Here is a 24460-nt window from a genome sequence, read left to right as displayed (position 1 = left end):
CTTAGGTCTATCTTGCAGAGTTTTGCAAGTGCAGTGGGTAGGTGGGTGATTTAACCGGGAGAGGGAGGGAGCTGTGGTTTTTCCCTTCTCTAAAATGTCATTCCCTTGAAGAGGACCTCAGAGGTTCTTAGGGAGTGTTTGAAATGGAAGAGGTCTCCTTGCCATGTTTCTTTCATTCACTCCTTACATCGCATATTGCTGAATGAAAAATCCCAACGTTTCGCAGCCGGACTTTGCACCCACAGACTGAGTAGCCCGTAACGTGTGCTGATGTGCTGCCTCTTTTTTGCTTTGCAGTGGCCATGTACAAAGAGCCTTCTCTCCACGATCTCACAGAGTTCTCAAGATCTGGAAGTGGGACCCCAACAAAGAGCAGAAGTGTTTCAGGAGTGCTAAATGGGGGTAAATCCATGAGCCAAAACGAGTCAACGTAGCCAGGTTCAGGCAAGCCAAGTGCTCTCTAAACAGAACCTTACCTCTGGATGCAGTTGAATTCTTACTAGCAGTCTTTCATCCAAACGTTCAATTGCCCAGGACAAGCCACCGAACTTGCATAGGTCACTCGTTTATCAGCCATTAGATCTACTGGTTGTCAAAGGATATACCCCAATAATGTAGAATATGCTTGTGCATATCACAAGGCACTTGGATAGCCAGCAAACATAACTGCGGAATAAATCTCGGAGAAGAAATGTCCAGCTCTTTCTCTCTCTCTCTTTTTCTCTCTCTCTTTCTCTCTCTCCCCCCTATGCTTTGTGGAATACGAAACAAAAACATTTCACAGCATTCACTGCTGATAAGAATTTGCTTTCCAACTCAGAAAAAGACCACTTTTGCTCTTCAAAGGAAATTTTAATGCTTGTATGTTTTATAGGGGCAAACGAAAAACAAATATGTAAACTCTGTTGTTTCCTTGGCTTACCGTTTTATATCTAAGGCTTGATAAAAAATGTATCCTTTAATTTGGAATAGTGCAACTTTTTGATTTCTGAACTCCAATGGGTCTTTAAAGCTATGTCTTTAAAAAAATAATTAAAAATTCAGGGTTGGAACTGAGAGTTGGTGTCTCAGGCTCAAGCAAACAGTGTTCTTGTGGTTTTAAACACAATGAAATATAAATTTTTATAGATTTGTAGTTTCTGGTAAAGTTCTTGTGCTAACCCCAGTCTGTAGGAATTGAGTTGTTTTGTTATCCCAAGTGGAAGTTAACAGAAAGGGATAAAATTATCCTCCAGTGTAGATTTCTCTTAATTCCATTTTGTGTGTCATGTTAAACTATTGTTGTGGCTTCTTTTCTAAAGACAGAAACTGTGGAATTAAGGTGACTTAATTTTTTTATAAGAAACGTCTTATTTGTAAAAGTCCTTCTTTCACTGTAACGGGCACGTGAATATTGTGTAGGAGGAAGCGTTAGGACAGGTTACCCCTAAACAACATATACTTATACATGCTATTGGAAACAATTGTTTAAAAAATGTAGTTAGGTTTCCATTTAGGTCATCATGTCTGTTGCATGGGAGAAAGTTGGAATATTGGCATAGAGTTGCATGATGTGTAAGATTTTGTGCATTAATCATCGTTGGATTCTGTGCTCCAAAACTGACATAGTTCTGTACAGGCAGCTTTCTGCCTCGTACAAAAGAGTTGTTTATTATTTGTTGTATACACAACCATGCACTGAATAAACTATTTATATTAAGATGTACTTTTTAAAAAAGCTTGTTTGATTATATGATGTACCTCCACGATCAATTTCAAGGGAAAGGGTTGGCAGTTAAATTATAAAGTTATAAAAGATGCTGTAATTCATGTTCAAAATCTTTCTATGTAATGGGTGATTCCCCTGTAATGCCGTACACTATACAAATGAGAACATGTTCTTTCTTTTGGGTATTGTTAGAACTGGTCTTACATGCCCAGCCGAGATACTCAAAACATGGTGATGATTAAGTGCCAAAAGTCTCGGTAACGGCCCCTCTGCTGTGCGCTGCTGGAGCCCCAGTGAGTTGCACTCCTCTGCTTTGAGCTTCTCCAGCTTCTCCGTGTCTGCCCTCCCTGTTAGACTTCCTTAGTGCAGCCGCGTAGCACTACCTCGCAGCACACCTCCCCACAGCCCTCGGTACGGGGGGTCCCAAAGAGAGCCGGTAAGTCAAGCGCTGCTTGTGCCAGAGTGGCACCTTGAGGATGCTCAGAGTTTGCTGTGCATCACTGCAGGTACACTTTAGGAGCCAGCTTTATCTGGTCTCGAGGAAAAAGGCTCCTACGCCTCCTGCCTTTGTGCACGCGCTCTGGAGAGAAAATGTCCCTCTTTCCTGCCTTTTCTCTCCAAAAACATCAGTGAGAACTTTTCTCATCTATAACATCCAGGCAGCTCTGACAGGTGAGCTTCACTCATCAAGGTGTTTCAAGAAGTCCTGGGAGGAACAAGTTCTCACCATGGGTAGCTGAAGAACCAGTTCTGGAAGGTAATAATGGGAATGGAGGCAAAAAGCTACATATAAATGTTAGCCTGAAATTAACATCAGGTATTCTGCTGTCTGCTCTGTGTCCCTCACACTTGACCAAGCTGGAATTAGACCTCAGACCAGGCTGGGACAATGGGTTTTTTTTAAAGGTTGGGGCTGAAAGAGGAGGGAAGGACATTATGTTTCAGATGAAACCCCTAGATTTGTTGTTTTGTGGCAAATAGTAGGCAAAGAGCTCCGGCTTGCTGAGCTCCCGTATTGGAGCAGGGTGTTGCCCTCCCAAATACCACCATCTTGCTGGCCTTCAGAGGGCCTGGGGGTCCTCAGCTCTTCCCTTCCAAAGGGTGAAGAAGGTGGGAGCACAACCAATGCCATAGAAATCCTTAAAAATTGAAGATGTCGCCGTGATTGTTCCAGAGATTTTGATAACTCAGTGAGTCTGGAGCACCTGTTCCCTTCAAGTGCTATGCCCTCGTGGAACATTTCTCTTAACCCTCCCAACCCCAAACATCAGACTTATTGAGGTGCATGTTCCAAAAAAGGAGTCCGAGTGCCTTAGGAACATAAAACCTGATTAAAAATAGGCATATTTGTGGCAAAGCTAGTTAGATACATCGTTCAATGCTGAGCATTTACTATCCTAAAGATAACTGGAGGTCTGCTGCTTTGCTTTATAGCTGCAATCTTACTGTTGTTCCCTATCCCCATTACATCCAACCTTGAAGGTCAACTGCAGTGAAAGAAAAACGCTCATCTCACAAATTGCCCTTTCTGAGGTCTGTAGTCTGACCCATCTTTCATATTGACGTTGGCATCAGCTGTGAGCGTTCACTGCCAAGTCCCTAGTTTCAAAGTGGGCTAACAAAGCCCACTCTTGGATTGAGAGGAGAAGAGAGATACGGTAGACAGACGAGCCATAAGTAGCTGGTTTTGACAATTATGTTAAATTTCTGACGAACCTGTTCCAACAATAGTTTTTCCTTCAGGGTATTGTGGACTGAAAGGAGAATACTCTTGATAGAGTCCTGACAGTAGACAAAAGCTCATGTACACTATGGGCAAAGTGGGGGATAATGCCCAGGGTTTTACATGTAGTCTCTGGAGCCACAGACTGAGATTTAATAAGGAGAAAGAGTTAAATGTGCCTCCGCAGACAGTGAAATGAAGGTGATACTCTGACCCAGCCAGCAAAGACCCTTGGGTAGACAAGAATGTGGCTTCAGCAGAGGACCAGATTTAGGAGCCAGACTCTAGAGCGTTTACTTATCCTTCAGCACCCATAAATTAAAAAGTCAAACAGATGACTCCTGGATAATACCTTCCTTTAAGAAATCTGCTAGGTGTTGGAAAAATGTCCATGTTGTCTATCAAAAGAAAACTTAGAGCCACTTTGCTCTGCCACACCTACAGTGGCAGAGTGCAGTAAGCTGCACACCTGGAATGAGGACAAAGCCCGGGGGCTGGTATGAAACCAAGCCCCGCACTGGCTGTGAGCCACTAACCATCTGCAGAAGGCTTGGTCTCAGGCCCTTCTGTTATTGCCAATGTGATGGCTGATGCCTTTCATCTGCCATTTCTCTTGTCCCTGCCTCTCCACCAATGCTGCCCACGCTCCATGTGGTGTACCACGGGCCTGGAGTTGGCTCAGGAGGTGCAAAACTGGCACAGCAGCTTTCTGATTCACCTGGGCTTCACTTGGCAAAGCCCTGAGCCACCGCAGGGGCTGTGCAGAGACCTTATGAAAGGCTGACAAATACTACCTGCCAACCCAAAAGAAAACAGGTCACCCATGAAATTGGGAGGAATACTGCTAGGAGCACAACGATTATGAGGCAAAACTGCCGCCTTTTTGTGATCCACCTGTCAGAGCTGCTTTCTCGGAGGTCTCTGCAGGGGACTCAGTCATTGCCTGTTTGGCCTGGTTTTGGGGTGAGGGAGGGTGGGAAGAGCTCTTCTCTGTATCACAGAGATCTTTCTTTTTTCTTCTTCTTTTTTCTTTTAATTTACCTCGTGCTACCTCATAGCATGGTTGTATCTCCATAGCCACTTGCTCAGCCATGTTCATCGCTGGCACGATGGAAGACAATTCCCTACTTGGGGAAAATATCTCCCAAGTTATCCCAGGGAAGAACGGTGCGCCTCCTGCAGCACCGTCTGGTGTCCCCACCACTGGTTTCCAGCCCACGGGCCAGATTTTCCGGTGGGATAAAGATGGTGTTACAAGCTCAGGGATGCTGTGGTACGCCAGGCCTCTCCCCAGCTGAGCACCAGCATGAAAGCCAGGTCTGGCAGAGCTCTGCTGTGTCTTGAGTATCTCTGCGTGGAGACCAGAGCCAGCTCTAACAGATTTAAATGTCTCCCTGACAAATCTATGACCAGGACACTTTTGCAGGACAGAATCTGTACATAACAACCTCCTCTCTCCTAATAAATGATTCTCTCTAAAACAGACTCCCTCTTGTCTGGGCTCTGAATTTTACCACTGCAGGTATTTAAGGGTTCTCACTCCAGCACTGGTGCGTTACACCATTAACTTTCCTTGGCATATAGACCCCTCTGTGCTAACATTGTCCTTTTCCTATGTCTTCTTGAACCAGAGAGGGGCAACTTGAATGGTCAAGACAAGACCACCACAGATGGATCCTTCAGTTGCTGTAGCCTCGCCATGGTCCATGGAGGACACAGAAAGTGTGATGCATTTTACCAGCTCAGGAAATGGCTACTCTAAATATTGGAGCTCAGTTTCCTACACAGTGTGAGACCAAGACAAAAACCACCATGGTTTTGTCTGACTTTGGCTCTGCAAAAATGACATAAAAGAATGGTAGAAAGCCTATTTAAAATAAATTGGTTTCTTAGGAAAAAAGCTCTGCCATGCAATTTACCCTGAATAACACCATCTTCGGGCTTTTTTTCAGCTCTTTTTAGGGGAAGATGTCCTTGACAACTTAAAATTCCCAACTCAGATCATGGGTAAATTTTTAAGAAATTCTCTTCCCTGGCATGAGTGAGCAGAGCTGTGGGGCCCTGTTCTTTCCTGGCAGGTTGGCACCGAGGTTCATGCCTTTTGGAGAGCAGGATCCTGAAACAAGCTGGGTTTGCTGGTGCATGATGGCTTTTATTGCTTATCGGCTCCAGTAGCAGAGCCTACCCTGCTTTGGGAACATGCCACGTCAGTTTGGGGGGCACTCAATCACCCTGCCCTTCTGCAGCTCCTCTCATGGGGAAGTTTAAATATTAAAGGAAAACCCAAATTTGAAACACGTTTTACATTAATCAGAGAAATTGAAGTAATAAATTATTCCATCTCATCAGGAACTGGAAGACAGTTTATAGGGTTCTCTTCAAAGATCATTATTAATGATTTGGAAGTTAAGATTCTTAAATACCATGTATGGAAAATTACTTTCAAGCACCTGTAGGCCTAATCTTTTCCTCACATATGTTTGGCATTTCTCACCTAAATTCAACAACTGGAGGGGCAGGACGAATGCTTTCATCTCCCATGGGTTTCTCAGCATCGCACATCGCACACTCCTTTTCTGAGCTTGTCCCCTTGCTGAGGACAGGGTCACAGGTCCACCCTCCACCAAGGCCATCACATTTGTAGGTGGAGGAAGAGTTGTCCCTGTCCTGGCATCTGTAGTGCACAGGGCTGGTTGATTTGATGAGATGTTGATCAGGGCTGATCTGAGCTGTCAATGGCATATTTTGGGGGACACAGCCTACTGGCACGTCTCTTTTACACTCTGTCTTTGCTCCTGCGTGGAGATGTCTCAGTTCAGAGCATGCTCCCAGGGGAGCCTGGGGTGAATTCGGGGGCTTTGCACTGAAAAGAACTGCTCAGGCACTGATGGCAAAATGCTGTTTGCTGTGGCTGAACGGCCGTGGTGGCAGCAGCGCTGGGAGGACCATGGCTGGCGCCTGTTAAAATTAATTCATTAGTGAATAGACTGCAAAGCTCTGAAAAGTAATTTGTCATGATTCGTCACCCACACCTTAAAGAAAACTAAGGCACAAACAAAAGCCCTATCCAACTGGGGTGAGCAGATCATTCTTTTGCCCTTCCTTTGTGTATTGATTTAATTCAATTATTGGACCCAGTTCTACAAAGCAAGGCCCTGCACTTGGAGTGGGGGCACAGACTCCATTGTCCAAACCTTTGCAGCAGGGAAGTTTCATATAGACAAGAACTCAGAGCTCTTTTAGTGTTTTCAAACAATACTGTATATGTTTTGAAGAAAACCATAGTGAGGTCTGAGCCAAAGTCAGTGAAAACTGTCTTCTCTTTTTCCTACTGTGAGCTCAGGATCAGCCCTGCAAACAAAACCTCAGGGAGACAAATCTGTGGAAGGAAAGGTTTTCAGACACCGTCTCAAGGGGAACAGGAAAAAGAAAAGGTAGAAATGAGTTTACATGAATTAGTGTTGTACTCAGAAACCCTCCAAAGGACACTCGGAGCATCCCTGGTGCTGCACACACAGGTGTTCCGGGGAAGGGGTAATGGGAATAAAATGTCAGAAGGAAAATGACTCTTGTTCAGGGATATTTCTGGTGACAGTGGCTTCACCACACATTCCTCCAGGTCACTGTTTAGCTCTACCAAAGGTGTTTTAGAGCGATGAAGTAGAAGTTTCACTTTCCTTACGATGAACAGGACAAGGCCAATAAAGGGAGGTGAAGGAGGGGATGGAGCCTAAGGATCAGAAAGTGGGACACGTTCTCCGTGAGAGGCAACAAAACCACTGCCACTCATTGAGTTTAGCAGGACTCAGCTCACACCCTGACCCACGACCAGTACGGCAAAGTAATATGGCAAAGTTCAGACTCCTCTGTTGTGGATGTCTCAAGGCCTGATCCTAATCTCAGTTGCAGAATACACCACGGACTCCAGTAAGTCCGGAGTCCCATGCTGATTTGAAGTACCTTTATCTAGACCAGCAATTCACCCTATTGCTGAAGGACCTTAGATGCTACCTCATGCGTAAGTATGTTACAGTGTTAATCTATGAAATATTTTTAGATAACAAAATTAACCGGTTCAAAACTTAATTAATCCTATTTCCTTCCCAAAAGGCTTCCTTCAAATGGTACTTGAAATAGTTTTACTTTCCTCCATTGTCTGTCTAATGCACTGGTGAACTTTTCCTTCTGAGCTTCTCCGTATTTTAATTGTCTGCTCATCCAACCATGCCTTCTGATAATTAAGCGAGTTAATAATATAGAGTGATCTTTAAAAATGAAACTTCTTTCCTTGTTAAGCAAAAGCAGAACTTTTGTTGTTGTTTAAAGGGGTGGGTTTTTAACTTTCTTCATTTAAAAGAACAATTATTGCCTTTGGAAGTAATGACAACATTTGGGAACCCACCTGCTACAGAGATGCTGGTGAAAATACTACTTTGCATTAAATAATACAAAGGTTTTGCATTAGATAATATAATGAGGTTTTTCTAGGGAGTTTCAATCAGCAGATCTTATGATCACTTAATCAGGGTAGAGTGAGCAAAACAAAGAGAAAGCGAAGGAAATCATAAACCTGTCAGGAATATGGATGCTGCTTTTACCAGCTAGTGTCCTCTGCTGCTTGGATGATCCCTAAGGCTCAACCTATGAACACATCACCAGCCTTACCTTCCTGGTCACTAATGCTTGGTCCTGTTGTATCCTTTTCTGCAAATTTAATCAACATTCAAGATGCACAATGTGGAGCCCAGGCACGCGTCAGCCTCCCACGGCAGGTCCACGGCATCCCTGCTGTCATGCAAAGCCAGCATCTCATCAGTGTTTCCCCACTGGAGGTGACTTGCTGAGGGTCCTTCTCCTCCTCAGTGTGGCCCCTCACAAGATGCACATTGCAGAACAGGGGACCGTACCTACCCAGTTACACATCTGGCTCCAGGAGAGCTTTGGCAGCTGCTCACCCACAGCAGAGCCGGCCTCCAGCACATCTCTCTGTGGCATGTTACTGAGCCAGCTCTAGATCATTTTCATTTTCAAGGGAGACAAAGGCAGAATTCTTCCATCATGCTCCACATCAGACAGACAGCAGCCCACTCAGAGTTTAAATTCTGCCAAGGAGGAAAATGTCTTCACACAAGCACATTGAAATGTATTACATACACACACGCGCGCACACACACACACATATTAAAGATACATATATACACACACACACACACATATATACATTTTATATATATATTATAGGTAGATGATAGATAGACAGACAGACAGATATAGATAGATAGATCTATGTAGATATAGCAGCTCATGTTTGTCATACAAGAGCTCCCTGGCAAACAGCTTGAACTGGTGAGAATGGGGTTGGCACCAGCAAGCTCAAAGGAACGCCTCGTGGTGCAAAGCGAGCTTAGAGCACACAGCAATCCACCTTGCCAAGGCAGTAAACTGGAAAATGTTTAGGAGATGAAAACCCTGCTAGCCTTGTTCATGCAAGCACTTTCACAGGCCCCATATTCCCCTTGGTACTGGCTGACCCACCTTGTACAGTGAGCAGGAAGGGACGGACGCTTTGCTAGAAGTCAATTACTTCTTGATCAAAGTTTGCAGTAGGAAAGGCTTTGATCCGTCAGGGTGAAGTGCAACGGTGAAGAATTGCTCAGCAATGGCATGAAAGAGGAAAGCAGACTCCAGTCCCTTGACCAACATGGCAACAGGGAGGGGAAGCAGCTGCTAAAACTTCACAAAAAGCTGCACAAAGACCTCAAGTCTTTGAAAACTGCCATGGAAATGCAGAAGGGTTTAAGCAGCTGACAAAGATTACAGAGCTGGATGGAGCTTGCCAGGCAAGGTGAGAGAAGTGGGGGAAAAGGGTTAATCACCAGCAGGGTTAAAGGAAATTAAAAGTATATGTGCAAAAAAGTACTGGGAAGAGAGAGTAGGCCTAGGAATAACCGCTGAGTGGGATGGTATTAATGATGACTCAAAAGTGGCGAAGAAGTTACTGAAAGTCGACTGCCTACAGATCTAGGCATTTGTCTTAGTACCAGAAGTCTTCATTAAATGCCAGTAAAACTTCCAGCCGTCTGGTTCTGAACCACCGAAGCCCGTCTCTGCTCTGATTGCTCAGAGCACAGGGTAAGTCACCTCCTTGCCTTCCTGGGAAAATGGCTCCAAGAGGAAAAATCACTGTAGTTACAGAAAGGTCAACCAAAATGAATGAGCTCGTCAAGCCCGAGTATATTGCATCCTGGAACAAACAGGCCCAGGGCGAGTGGCTGAGCAGCAGTGGCTTTAACCAGTTTTATTTATGGTCTGAACCTTGGGCTAAAGCCATGTTATTGCTCTATAACCAGAAGGAAATCATTGATTTGTAAGCCGAATTTGTAATCAGATGGTTTGTGTTAGTTCACATATGCAATGGATAACAGTGCTCTGCCAAATACCTCATCTGTGTCCAAGTGGACTTCAGGCTATCACTGTGAATTCGTCAGTAGAATCAACTAAAAGTGTAGCAGCAAACATGCACATTTCCCTGTCCTGTAAATACTCATAGAACAAAAACATCCTAATCCAAATAGCTCAAGTATCACCTGCCCTTCTTAAAAGTGAATGCTGTGCTATAAAATAAAGTGATGTATGCCTAAAGGTGCGTGAAAAAGAGAGCACAAGAAAAAAGCAAAAGAAAGACGTTGTAGGCATGAAAAACAATTGCACATAAATTATTTTAAAAGTCCTTTTTCCTATTTAAAAAAAAAATTGAACCGCCACATGGAACACTCGAACTGCAGATGACATTCGAGAGCCGTCTGGACCACCTGGCCCTGCCTTGCTGCACTGCACGTGCTAAGAGAGGATGAGGAAGATAAAGAGACAAGGAAGTTTGTCCTTTTCTGGAAAACCTGAGGAACAGATATAGAATAAGCATTTTCTCCTTGCTATATAATAATGCATCACAGGGCTGAATGAGACGGGAAGTCAGCTCGACTGTGCACAGCTTGGGAGCACTGAGGTTGGGCAATGGATCTGATGGCCACAGTCTGGTCTGGCTCAACTGCCTGAGAAAGGGATTTATTGGCCTGAGCACGCCTGGAATTACACCTACCACTCGTCAGAGAGATTTGTCTTTTGCCTGCATAAAACTAGCACGAAATGTAGTGTAGTAAAACACCACATTATATTGTCCCCAGCTCTCTCACTAATGTCAGAAAACAAACCAGCCGGTGACTTGATGAAGGAAAATGTCTGTGCTGCTCCTCACATGTGTTAATGCACGCAGGCTTTTGGGTAACCTTTACGGTACTTTATGTATTCAGCACCAGCAGCCAAAGAGGACGGTAGTGTGAAATTCCCTGCAAGAACCCAGCCTTCAGCCTCAACAGCTGAGCACTTATTTGAACAGGACCTTGATTTGTTCCGAGGAAGGCAGCTGTCAAACCACTCAGGGAGCCATGCTTCGTAAGTAACCGTGATATTTAAACCCCACGACCTTTTAAAAGTGTAAGATCTGGCTTAAAGGGCAGCCTTCCTGAAATAAATGACTCTCAAACCTCTTAGGTCAGATTTTTTTAAAAAATCCATAACGGACAGCCATTACATTATTTTACTATGAGAAGATTAATCAGTAATATCTGGCAATTGATTTGCAAGCTACATTTATTTATGATGTGTTTGTACAGCACCATGCACACCCTTATCTATTATCCAGATCCCAAGGAGTTACTTAGTGCAAATAAATCAATGCAATTTATCGATTAAATTATATAAATACTCTTGGACAAGTGAAAGTTTCTGCAGTCATTCTCAGGTCTCTCATTTACGGGCTGGGAGCTGGCAAATTATGGTCTAAAGAAAGCCAAGGAGGCTGGTGAGCTCAGCGTGGACCCTGCAGCTGGGTTCCTGCGGCTGCCCGTGCTTTCTTGCGTGATACCAGTCCTCATTCGTGTTACTGGTGCATGCTGCAGTACAAGTGAGAGAAGGAGAGGGGTGATTTTCTCCTCTCTTGACCAGGCTGCAGGGTATCTGCACAGCACGCTGGACTCCTTTCGTGATGGGACTGATGACCAGTAACAGGCTGCGGTCGGTGAACTGGTGCCTGAACAGATACAGAGCAAACAGATGGCAAGAAAGCGCCCACAGACTCACATCACTGTTTTCCTTCAGCCCCTTGCTTTAAAATTCCCCTTGTTGTCAGGCCTGTGCAAATCCTGGCCAAGAAGACGTTGCATGTATCCTGCCATCCTCCTCCCCTCCCCTCCGTCTGGCTGCTGTTTCTTGTCTCGTGCCCTGGGAAGAGCTTCGGGCAGCCTCTCTGGTCAGGCAGCAGCTGCCCGCTGCAGCCCTGCCCTGCCGGTGCCTAAAGACACAGCGGCACTAACGCAAGCAAATCAATCGTATAAGCTCGGAGATATCAGCTCTCGAGCATCTCAAGTCGAACGTCCCAAATTAATTGACGTTCTTGACTGAATCCTTCTGTGTCTCTGTTCCTTATCTATAAAGTGATAATGTTTCTCCCCTGCCTTACTGGGCTTCACAGAGACAAATTAATTAATAGTTTGCATGTGAAATAAACAAACACGACTGGAGTAATGAGTGTCACGGAAAAAAAACAAGCGGAAACAGTATTTCATCTTTACAGCAAGGCTGAGCAGTGTGCAGTAAACAAGGGCTGGGGCCACACACTGAACGACGGGAAGAAAACAGATTTTTGAATTGCTGCCCACTGATTTGCATCAGGCAGTCTCCTCAGCGACTGAGGCAGGGCCCTATGGAAAAAACAGCATTTGATCGTATAATGAGCCGTCGCTGGAAGCCCAGGAAAGGGGCTGCATTTCAGGATAAGGCTTTTCCTGCTCCTTGCACGCTTGACTTTGGAGTTTGAACACTGTCATATAAACTTGTCTGTTAGCTTATATAATTTAATAGAAATTTAATAAAGTTTATGAAGCTTATCTGTACTATCTCAGCTGCGTGCGGGACACCGTCCTTTGAAAGTGCATTCGTTAAATGTGCAATGGTTCAAATTATCCTGACAAACGCAAAACAAAGATCTTACATAATTCACTGCATCTGGCAAAGATAAAATTTTACATGTCATAACAACACGTATCAAAAGAATTATGTAAAACTCACCCATAATTTAAAACGTCACTAGAATTGCTTCATAATTAGGGCAAGGTCTTTAAAAGGCTCCCCGTGGAAGCTGAAACCTCTGTGACAGAGACTCAGCTGAATGCATGTAGGTAAAATACAAGTGTAATTGCATTGTAGGGTGGAATTGGAAGCGCCAATGGCATTAACACAGCCCCTGTGCCCAGCAGCACCAGGTGAGCTGGAGGTGGCCTCCACACTCTGCAGAGATGCTCTTGCTAAATACCTGGGCATGCCCCATAGGTCGTGGCTTCTTTTATAGGCAGAGGGATGTCAAGTTTGGGCATTGCACACTGAAACTGCAGCTTAAAGACAAGCTTTGGATGCCCCGCGACTTCACAGGACATCGTGGTCCTTCCAGCCTGTCTCCCACGCCAGGCCAATGCGATGGGTCACGCTGGGGGCGGGGGAGAGACCACGTGCTACAAAAATGTCTGATCCTTCATTAACTTGTGTGTTCAGCAGAGTTTTGCAGGAATTGAAGAGAAGAAATGAAAAGCGGATGGCAGGGAACAACTTAGTGACATCTAACATCAAAGAGCGAAGAGGTAAGAGTTATTATTTAGACCTGCCAAGTCTCTGCCGTACCCAAAGGGAGAGAGCAGGCGTGACCTACTTGCAGAATTAAGAATTCACCAGGAAACAGGTTTTAGGATTCAGGAGACAGTCCAGCCTCTAAATCCAAATTTCTGTTGTGAAAACCCAGCGTTGCCTTATGACTAGGCTTGAAATGCTGCTTCGTTATTTGAGCTAAAAACACTCTCCTCCTGCCCTGACTTCTGGCATCTCTCCGGTTGCACCCGGTCACTTCACGGTGTGTTGCAGAGGATGCTGAGCTGCAGCAAAAGGCTCTTGCACAAGCAGGGGCTCCGGTCCCAGAACAGCAGCTCACATGTGGCTCAGTGCAGCTAATGCACCTTGCCAAGAAACTGGAGGAAAAAAAACCTGCTCTCCAAAGCACAGCGAGCAGTGGTATGTTGTTGTATACACACTAAAAAATGGGGCTGAGATGTGGGGAGTTGGAGGGAAGGAGTCAGGGATGGGGCTGTGTGGGTGGGGGGGTGGCTGGAGCTGCCAGGAGCTGCAGGGATGTGCCTGCCTCACAGTCCCCCCCCAGCTATCTGAACAGACACAAGCCTTAAATTTGCAGGTGCAAAATTCCAATTTAATCTTGCAGGTGCAAAATTTAAACTTGCGGAGCAAAGTTTTTTGCTCTGCTCATGTGGGTGGATTTCTGTCCTCCCCAGCAGGTCTCTCCTTCCACATCATACCTGCAAAATGCAACATCCTTGCAGGACCATCACAGCTGCCGAGCAGCGGCTCTGCAGTGTGTATGCGGGAGCACAGGTTAGGCACGAGGCGCTGGGACAGCCAGCAGTGAGCCTTTGCGGGATCTGTCCAAGCACAGCTCCAAACTCTGGGCTGACATTACAACTTTCTTTCATTATATTCCTTCATCTGTGTGCAAAGGAACAAGGGAATATTCCTTTGCCTACGAAGAGGGCCTGACCCCGAGCACCTGAGCAGCACTTGTCTGGGATGAACGAAGGACGAAGTGCTCAGCCCACAGCCCCGTTTTCTCTCTCTCCTCTCCGGAGAGCGCAGATTCGCAGCAACGAGCTTTCTCGGGGCTGGAGAACAAAGCGAGGCAGCGTTACTGATGGCATCAAACCCAGAGGGACTCCTGCAGAAGAAGCAAGCTTGAAGCAAGAGAAGGGAACAAAAGGGGAATGTTTCACTGCAGAGGGGCATCAGGACTAACCACTGCCGATGGAGAACTGCCCCGAGGGAGAAAAGACTGCCCCGGTGACGCTGAGGAAGGGGCATCCCGGGTACCAAAGAGGCTTTGGAAAGATTGCTCAGGCGTGGTGCATGGGGCGTGGGGGGGAAGGATGTGTAACTGATCCATCTGGCCATGCACATTCATGCTCTAGTAACTAAAGAGACACCGAGTTTGGAGCTCTTTTTCCAAATTTGAATCTTTTTGCTTCAGCTGTTAGGTTAACTTAACCTGAAGAAGCGGGTTGTACCCCAGTGTTGAAAAGGGAAAAGAAGGGATAAGGGGGGGAAAGGTTGTGTTTACAGAACTGGAAGTCTAGAGCTGGCAATGCCTGTCTCACACCTCAACAACTGTAACATCAGGGCTCTGCTCTCAGATGCAGATGTTAGAAACATCTGTGCATCACAGGCTGCCCAGAAACCTGAGCGGGGGAAATTTCCAGATATTGCTGTTTCCCAAAGCTTGCCAAGGCCAGGAGCCAAACACACCAGCCTAACAACAACCTGCTAAGCTTGATTTCTGGCTGCTGCTGGTCCTGCTGTGTTCACTGCTCTCCTGCAGCCTCATCACATTTCCTGGATCCCCCCCTCCCCAAATCTATGGCACTGGATAGAAAGAAAACATGAAAACCAGAAGCACCAAAGTAGCAGCTAAAATTCTAGCTCTCAAGACAGAGGAGAAAAGCTGAATAAAACAGTAGTAAATACATCGCAAAACCCAAGTAGATCCTAATTTTCTTATTTTTAAGCTTCTGACTTTCAAGTTTATTTGGCTGACCTTGTGGTTTGGGATTTATAAACCTACGTATATTAGCATCTTGATTTATGCTAACAGATCACCAAGTTCATTGCACCACTGCATTTGGCCATGGAAAGCCATCCTCTAACCTCAGGCACCATGGGCATCACAATTAAAAACAAACAAATGCCCATTACAAGCCCCAGAGCTCACAGCTGGGCAGAACTGAGCTCCACTCCAAAAGATGCAAACACAGGAGACGAGGGAGCAGGGGAAGAGGGCTCGTTCTTGTTCCTGTGAATATTTATGGAAAGGTGGGAGGTGAGTAATTCCAATGGAAATCAATAGGGGTTTCCTCCATCAGCTTCAGCAACCGTTGGAGCTATGGGATTCCCTGTGGATTCACCCTCCCGCAGGTCAGCCGGCCTCCGTGGGGCTTGGGACCCACATCGCTCCAGGCAGCACGGCCTCCTTCTTCCCTGGGGCACCAAATAAAACCCTCTCCCATACCTTTTCTACAGCTTCTGGGGACCGCTTACAGCCAGCTGTCACCAGCCCTGCCCTGCAGACACTGGGAAAGGGGAATTTATGTATTTCATGTTGAACTGCTGAAGTCTGTATTTCTTTTGTTCCTGTGCTGTAGCTCGAGGCGTGATGCGTGCGGCGAAGGACCGGGCTGGGTGAGTCAGCCGCTTCGAGCGCCGGGGATGGCGGTTTCCCCAGCAACGGGAGATGGGAGAAGAAGAAGACAAAAAAACCTTTCGGAAGAGCTTTTTCCCTGTAAACAGGTTCTCGCTCTTCTCAGCAGCCTGCGTGCAAACCTGCACACACACACACTCCTGCCACTACGGAAGAAAGGCTTGATTTGCTTATCTGTTTGTTGTTTGGCTTAAGTTTTTTATTATTTTTGAAGGCGAAATGCAAAGCGGGAATTGGCATGATCAAAACCGAGCAATCTGAGACCTCCACATATGTCCTTTAAGCAGGGAAACTGAGAGATGTTGCAATTATTTTTCAATCAAAGAGAAACTATTAGCAATTCCTTATAAACACATCCACGACACTACAAAGCTGAATTTCATCACAGGTCCTGATGCTGGGCTGTAGCAGAGTGGTGAATTATACAAAAGGCAGCGAGAAGAAACATAAGGACAATTATCAGATAGCTAGTAAATTTTGTATTTGGGGAACATCCCTCTCTAGCCTCAAGGGCTTAGCGACCTATCTCTGTTCCAGAAGGCTCAGAAATGCTGGTGGAGGTTGTCTTGTTTTCCTCCTTCTGCTCTTCTCTCCTGCCCCAGGAGGAAAACTGCATCTGAAACTCCTTTCTGTCTGCATTAGAATCGACATCCCTCGGTTATCCTCACCGCATCTAAAAATAGCACAGGGAAATCCGCCTGAGATCAAAGTGATTCATTTACAAAGCGCTGCGTGAGGACGGAGCTCCGCCATTCTCATTCCCGTCACATCCACACTAGACGGATGGCAGCAATCGCACCAGCGCTTCGAATGCACGGGGATGGCTCCCTGCCTCTCCCTGCGTAAACAACCCTGCCTCACCCCGCCGGCTCCGAGGAAAAACAAGTGGGAGGAAAATTATTCGGTCGGTGCTTGGGGGCTGGTGGGGACAAGGAGAAAAGGGTTTTCTCTGCACGTGTCGCAGATGATGCTCCCCTCTGGGCTGGGCTTCAGCGGCCCTATGCAAGGTGGAACAGGAGTGAAAAGATCAGAAAAAGAGGTACACAGCCTCAGCACCCAAAGGAAGGCGCGTCCAGCCACCTCCAAACACGCCAAGGGAGCCAAGAACTTCAAGCGCATGAAATTAGAAATAATGGGTGAGCCTGCTCCCCCTCCAGTGGCCAGCCCGCCCCGGGAGGTGGTGCAGGACCCCTCCATGCTGCAGGAGGATGCTGCAAAGCTTTCCTCTGAGATCTTCATGCAAACCCCCATGTCTGAAGGCTTAATTATGGTTGCTGATTAATTGAGCAGCACATAAGCAACGGAGTTACAGTAGCATGTCTTTGGGATAGCTAACTCTGTGCTTCTTAATGCAAATCTCAGGACGATTTGGCAATTTACCCAATAGATCCTGTTACTCTGATATGCCCCAGGAAAATTTCTGCTTTTTCTTTCTTTTAGGTTTATTATCAATAAAGTTCTGCAGAAAAAAAGCATTAATTAGAGTGAGCCACTTTTAGAGGCTCAGAAACCAGAAGACAAAGTAGAACGGCTGCTCGCATAAAAAAGTAAGGGCATCGTTTTTATCCAGTTCCATGATTTCTGAACACTCAGGGGCAGCGTTATCTGAAGGTCCGTACTTCCCGCAAAGTGCGTTGCGGGGCTTTCACCCACGCAGGGCTTCCGTTTCTGAGGAACGGCAGAGATGGCTTCGCGCGCTCTGGCTCAGGGCAGGTGGTGCGGTGGCACGGTTGCCCTCCCTCCCGACGGGCTGCCCGGGCTCGCAGGTGTTTGCAGCAGCGCTGTCCTCTGGCAAGGATCTCCTCTTGGCTAATGGCAGGCAAGGCTTGGTGCTTCAGTAGCAGCATCTTGCCAAGACAGAGTCACCAACAGCCAGATTTCAGGGAACCGGACTGGACATGCATTAAGTAAAGATAGGCAGTGTTTGTCATTAATGACCTATACAGTTTATATTGATCTTTGACTGTCAAATATAGTTATTGGGATAATAAATAGTTCATCATAAAGCTGAAATAAAAACTACCTGAGGTTTTTCAGTTTTGCCAACAACATCTTTCAGCTGGGCAAAATATTCAGAGAATAGTTTGTTTCTCAACTATAGCTCCTTTTTTTTTGCCTAGTGAATTATGTCCTGAAACTCCACTATTCATAAATATAAGAAGTCACTTCCCAGTTTACATTAATATAGTGCAGCCAAAAACTACCCTTGCAAATCCTTCAGATATCAACCCTGGTGTTTGCTGTGTGTGCCATCCAGCCCGTCAGCTGGACTGCACTGAAGAGGCCGTGCTCCTCGGCTGGACAGCCTGAGCCCACCAAGGATTTTGAGATGACCAAGCAAGCACTTCTCAGACACATCCATTGATCCAGGTGTCTCCCCCATATCCCCATCCACACGTTCTCCCCCGCCTAATGTCCCTGAAAACTGTGTTTTATTGGCGTTGTTTGAACGTCTCAAATACCCTTTCATGGGGAGTGGAAAGACGAATATTCCCAAGAGTGTTTTTGCAGTATTCCCTCAAATGATTGCGAATCACTGCTCCCTAACACACACGCTCAAAAAACCCAAAATCTTAAAAAAAAAAATATTTCAGCATCAAAATCATCACCATCCCGGTTTTCATTTCTTTTCAGATGCTTGAGACGCACAGTATTTTGTTGAGGAAACTGCTACTCATCCGGAAAATATTACAGTGCAATGGCAAGACCGTTGCAATGCCCAGCACTCAGTGCAGCGTTTTCAGAGACCTTAACCTACATTATTATTCACATGCCAGAATCCCATCATAAAGAAAGAAATTACAGCAGACTGACCAGGACGCAGGTATGAGCTGCTGATTGCAAATGCTAATCCTTCCCCGTGAAAAGCAAAACTGTAGCCATAGCAAAGGGATTTGGGGAAAAAAATTACTGGACATAGAGGAACACGCCGAACCGGTTGGAAGGCTCTGCTGCAGCTCAGCATTTCTAGCTCTCGGCGGCACAGGAACTCCTCAGCCTTCCTGGAGCTGTACAGACAAAAGATTTGGCAGAGACCTCACTGCCTGCAGTCCTGTTTCTGCTTCAGAACACACAACTAGGAGAGTTTGCTGCCTGACCACTATCCCTGGGGCAGGCTCTGGTTGGAGGCTGAATGCAAATACTGCATGCAACAGTCATTCACTTGTTTTATGTGAAAAGAAGCTTTGACAAAAAGCTGTGTCAAGAAAAGTCTGGACAAGAATGAGTGAGATCCTGTGCTTAAAGGCCGGGACGTGAACGGGCTGCGTCGCTGGTGGGGCAGGGCTCTGAGCTTCAGGGCATTCAGCTCCCCCCACCCCAAACTTACTCTCCCATTGCCTTTTATAGTTTAACACATTTTAATATGGATTTATTGCCTTACCTCTTTGGGACATTTAAATATCTGAGAGATTGTACTTAAGAAACCCTTTAAGTAAATGTTTTCTTCTATATAATTTTCATGGCAACGAGGCAGACAGGCCGAGCTAAGCTGGTATTGGTTTGTAATTAGAACATCAATGAGGAACTGTGGGAAGGACTGGTGACCGAGTCATTCCTTAAAAGGTCTGAAGAAGGTTTAGGCATTCTTTTCAGATCCTTCTGTATTAGCACTGCAAATGCCACATACTTTCATACCTTTGACAGTGAGAATTTAGCTTGTCCCAGAGCAGACCTTAGGTGCGCTGCCTGCAAACTGCATTTCAATTGCAAAGAGAGTGTGCAAACAAGCTGTAATTGAGAATGTCAGAGACTCCCAACTGACTTAAATAAAAACATCATCAGACTAGAAACTCAGCATGTCCCTTATCTGCCAGTATGGCATAGGATTGCTTCTTCCCGCACAAACCGCAATCACAAGGTCAGGCATACACCAGGAACCCCCAAGTTCTTCATTAGGCACTGGGAGGAGGGGAGGCACAGAAGGGATGCTGTGCTCGGCGCCTGGTGGACTGGCTGGAGTGGGATTTGTGTCCGCTCGTGTAGACATGGTTATTCCACATACCAGGTGATTTCTGACTTCTCTTGTCCTACAAATGGATGGAGATGGCAGTATGTTTGCCATGTGACTGTAGGGGAAAGGTAAACCAGCCAAGGTAGAGCCCTTCTAGAAATGCTGTAGGAGTTCTACACCTACACATCAGCGAGTGGAAGAATGGTCTATTTTGTTGTTCCAACATTCTTATTTATTGCTAAACTTCATTATGCTGCCTTTCATAAACAAGATGCTAAAGGCTTGGGGAAAATCAATGCTAATAAGAACTAAACTATATGAACATTGAACTGGAGCAAAGGGGTATTTTGTCCTTGATTAAGTCATTACCAACCCGCCTGCAGTATCAAATATTTCTCTCTTAAATTGTTCATGAACAATAGCGTGCCTTGAAATGCATGGACAAAAAACATTGTTCCCTCAACAACAACAACAAAAAAAATCCATACTCCACCTTCGGGATTGCACTTTTGTTTGGTTTGGTATTTTTGTACATAATTAGGACAGTACCATCCCTTAGCTGAATAGTGCCTGGGACAGAGTAGCGAAACACGGCAGAGGGAATCGATAGCAGGTTTGGGATTTAGGATTAGTCGGTATCCTAAACCTGAGAAAGTCACTGATGAATGTCCTCTTGAGAGTTCAGAATTAAATGCATCAAAACCATTCCTGAACCCGCTAATCTCCATTAAAAAAACCAAAGACAAACAAACTTTGCAACCTGAGTCTGGCAGCAGCAGTCTTGTTGACCCTACATTACCCTTAGCTGCCGGAGACGAAGCATGGGCCCTCCAACACCGGCCCACAGGGCAGGGACAGAGTTGTGCTCCTGCCTCACGTCACTGCGGGTGGAGAACCAGAGGAGTTCAGGTCTGTTCTTGTCAGGGCCGTGCCTCCTTTTTCTTTCAAGAATTAATGTATCAATAAATAAAGAAATTGGGTCTTGGCCCTGGCAACCCTCTGCAGTGCCAAAGAGTATCTTTATGCTGGCATAGCTTCCATCCAGCGATTAAACCAAGGCTGTACTGACCCTCCTCTGCCTGGGCAAGAACCACTGAATTATAGCTCGTCAGAGAGAGCAGTCACATTTCAAATATATCAGTAATACCCGATGGGAAATGACTGCCCCATCATGCATTGTTAAAGCAGCTCCCTTCAATATTAAATGAAGATCAGCCAGGCACACCATATTAAAAGCTCGTTTCCTCCAAACCTACTACAAATGCCAGACCTACATGGCCACTCACCTTTCCAGCTGGAATAGGCACATCCAGAACCAAAGGGGACAACCTGCACACTCCGCAGCCACGCCGGTGCCTTGCCACGGCACTGCAACACTTACCCCCACAAAGTACCACTTGCAGCCAGCCAGCTCCTTGCACTGTCCTATGTGACTTTTGAGGCAGTGGGCGGAAATTGCCTATGGAAAATTGGGATCTACAGCAAAGCCCCTGGCCACTCGCATCTCTTAGAGCCAGAGGCTCTTCTAAGCAGCCTCTGTTCCAAGCTTAAAACCTATGAACTTCACTTGTGCATGGTGGAAAAGGGCTGCAAAGACCTGTGTCCAGAGGCACCGCAACAGGGAAGCCACCTGGAAAGGTCTGGGCGGTTGCACAGGTGCTTCTTCCCCCTCTGCAGCCAGCACAAGAGGAGGGGACCCAGCTGCTGCCACCTCTCCTCCCACCGTGGCATCCCCTCTGCTGCCTCCATCTTCTCCCAGCCACCCTCCACACAAGCAGAGGGATGTGCCAGGACCCGCTGCACGCCACCGATGGTTCCCAGGGGCCTGGCAGTCCCTCTGGGACTCCGGAGCAGGATTTTGGGGCAGTTCTGTTCATTATAGCCATTAATGCGCAGAACAGACTCGAGTTGCTGGGCACCCCTGTCCTTCCTTGCCCTCCATGACAGATCCATTACACGCTCCTGCTCACACCTGCGTTTTGCAGCGCTCGCTGTAAGAGAGGCAGCTTTTAGCAGCACCGTGAGCTGTCACTAGCGTTGTAGACCGAGAGGATAAACACCACATGCAGACGTTTTGTGGGTAAGCTGTAGAACAAGATTATCAGTATGAGCTCCACATAATTGTGATTCCTGAATTTAGTGATCTCCAGTTTAAAAAAAAAAAACCAAACACAGGATGAAAATAGCATTTGGCAACAAGTTTGGGCTAAAAATCGGTATTTTGAAATAGGAAAAAAAATCTGTGAAAACTTCATTGCCCTTTACTAAGAAAGGAACTCAAATTACAGGAGATGTGGCTTGAGCACCAGTGGGCTGCAGAGCACAATAAACCACGCTGATTTTTGTGTGCTGTGCGCCGGTGGCGATGGCTGTGCCTGCACGAGCGCCGGCTGGGCAGGCGGCACCGCTCCTGCCTCGTTTTCCAGGATGTGGCGTGATCACCAAAAGGTGATCAGTCAGACCTCACTTATGAACGCCAATATGTGTAAATGCAAAATATGTACAGTTTGTACATTTTATTTTAACCCAGGAAGAATCTTTATTAACTCTACATACAAAATGTGTGCAATTTGTACATCTAGCTTTAACTTAGGCAGAATCTTTATTAACCATTTCTATCCCTGATCACTCGGTGATCCTTAACAGGGCTGTTGGGATGGCAGCCAAGTGAAAATTCACACTCCTAAGTGCTCTGTCCCACTTAAAACTGCCTAGTGGCAATGCCAGCTAGTCTCTGTAGGTGTCAAAACCACGTGTCCAATTATAACTCCCCAACAACCACGGCGAGGAACAGGCAGATGGCTATCATATGCTTAAAGTACCATTTCTCCAGTAAAGCACCATTTGTTTGCCCTGTCAAATTAAATATTTTCCTGTTTGATTTTTGTGTGTAAGAGTGAATTAGGAAAACCTGCCGGTGCTGCAGAAACATTCTGCAGTGCCTTGGCAGGGTCCTCGCTGCCGCAGCCGGAGCGGCTCGGGAGGTCCAGCTGCTCAGACGGTGATTAGCAGCATCTGACCTTTTCGCAACCCATTTGGGCACCCCGGCTGGCAGCCGTGAATTTGCCAGAGGGGAGATCTTGGTGCTGAATGCGTTAGTGGGATTGTCTTGACCTCCTGCGTGACATCTCCGTTTGACTGAGCAGCCTGCAAGAGGGGTATTATTTCCTTTCCAGTGTCAGGGCTCACACAGTTTCAGTCTGCCACCTCCACAAAGGGGGCTTAAAATAAAACCATAGTAGATATTCCTTTATGATTAGAGCTAAAATTACGAGTCCAGATCGAAGCAGGCTTGCCTGGGGATTCAGAACAGCTCTTTCTTCTTCTCTATCACTTGACAGCAAAAAACTCGTAATTAGAGATAGAAGGGAAAAATATTCAAAATCTGAAATATTTCAGTGGGGGTCTGAACTCAACCCTAATACCTAGCTGTGGCCAAACCCTGGCCAAGAAGTGGCTTGTTTACGTACAATTCCTAAATCCACTGCCCCAACAACTGTATACGCTCCGTGGATAATGTAGTTACAGTACTGTGCACTGTGCGCTTGTTCTCTCCAGAAAGTCGGGCTGGAGCCTCCCTGCTCGAGGGGGATGAGAAACTGAGGTCTGTGCAAGCTCCAGGAGAAGGAGAATTGGAGGAATGGAAGAATCCAATGGAAGCAGCTGCACTGCTCAACCAGTATGTGTCCTGAAACAGTGCCATGATGGTACTACTCCCAATCCTCTGTTTTAAACACATACACAAATTATTGCAATTATAATAAGCCATGTAAGAAACTGTGTGATGCTAAAAAAAAAAAAATCTATATACTCTCTCTTAGGCATGCAGTACATGATTATGAGAGGTTATGTCTACAAAGTTGATCTAATAAGTGAACATTTATTGGAAGTTTTTAGAAAGTGCCTAGTTAGATGAATTTCCTTACAAGAAACTACTTAATCATTTTACCTTTCACACGTCTGTTAAATTGGCAATGTAGTCCAAACAGAAATCATTTTGCTGTACTTCAGAGTTACCTGGTTGTAATGAGTCTCTGGAGGTATAGGGATGGATTTTGCTGCCAAATACCATTCAGCCTAATATTGCAATGGAAACATCAAACTAGAGCAACTCAGTGTGTCCCTGCTGTCAGACTGCTATGCGATAAAGTTAGCACTCACAAAAAGGGAACAAGAGGCTTCAAGGATAGACAAGGGAAGGAAATCCAGCAGTGAGATCCAGACCTACTTTCTCAGCTGAGTTAACTGAATATTTTTCTTGCTTATTTGAGAACATGAACATGTAGTGACGTGTTCTGTTCAGAATAAAAAAAAAAAATAACATGCTCTGTTCAGACTAGAATAAAGGCCAAAGACAGAGGTCCCTCCCAACCTATATTCTATGATTCTAAGGAATTAAAGAATTAAATTTTAAGTAACTACTGTTTAGAGGAAAGAAGAAAAAAAACCCACTGGACTGCAGTTTACTTCATTTAGAACAAAATACACAGCTCTCTTAACAGCCTTTTGACAAAATCCGATGCACAGGCAGTGGGTGTTTGCACCAGTAACACTATACCATGAAAGCAAGCACAGGTACAGCAGTGGAGACCCCCTCTGTGCAAAATAAAATGTCTTAAAATTATTTTGGGGGCTTAAAAAGCCACAGGAAAGATTTCTCCTCGTCCACCAGGAAAACAAGATACGACAGCAAAACCTCTGCGACACAGACAGCTA

The 24460-nt window shown here is 45.8% G+C and overlaps 1 protein-coding gene across 4 annotated transcripts in view; it reads left to right on the top strand.

The window, feature by feature from the left end:
• FGF13 (fibroblast growth factor 13) overlaps positions 1-4916 on the top strand; it is a 264038-nt gene extending 259122 nt beyond the window's left edge. For all 4 annotated transcript variants that reach the window (XM_076346964.1, XM_076346960.1, XM_076346963.1 and 1 more), the window contains one exon: positions 298-4916. In XM_076346964.1, the coding sequence (XP_076203079.1) occupies positions 298-434 (137 nt within the window). In that variant the 3' untranslated portion in view covers positions 435-4916. The remainder of the gene's footprint in view (positions 1-297) is intronic.
• The last annotated feature ends 19544 nt before the right edge of the window (positions 4917-24460 follow it).

The sequence above is a fragment of the Aptenodytes patagonicus genome, chromosome 9 (assembly GCF_965638725.1).
Source record: "Aptenodytes patagonicus chromosome 9, bAptPat1.pri.cur, whole genome shotgun sequence".
Classification (NCBI taxonomy): Eukaryota; Metazoa; Chordata; class Aves; order Sphenisciformes; family Spheniscidae; genus Aptenodytes; species Aptenodytes patagonicus.
The sequence above is the reverse complement of the archived record's forward strand: the minus strand, read 5'-3'. Positions and strand labels throughout refer to the sequence as shown.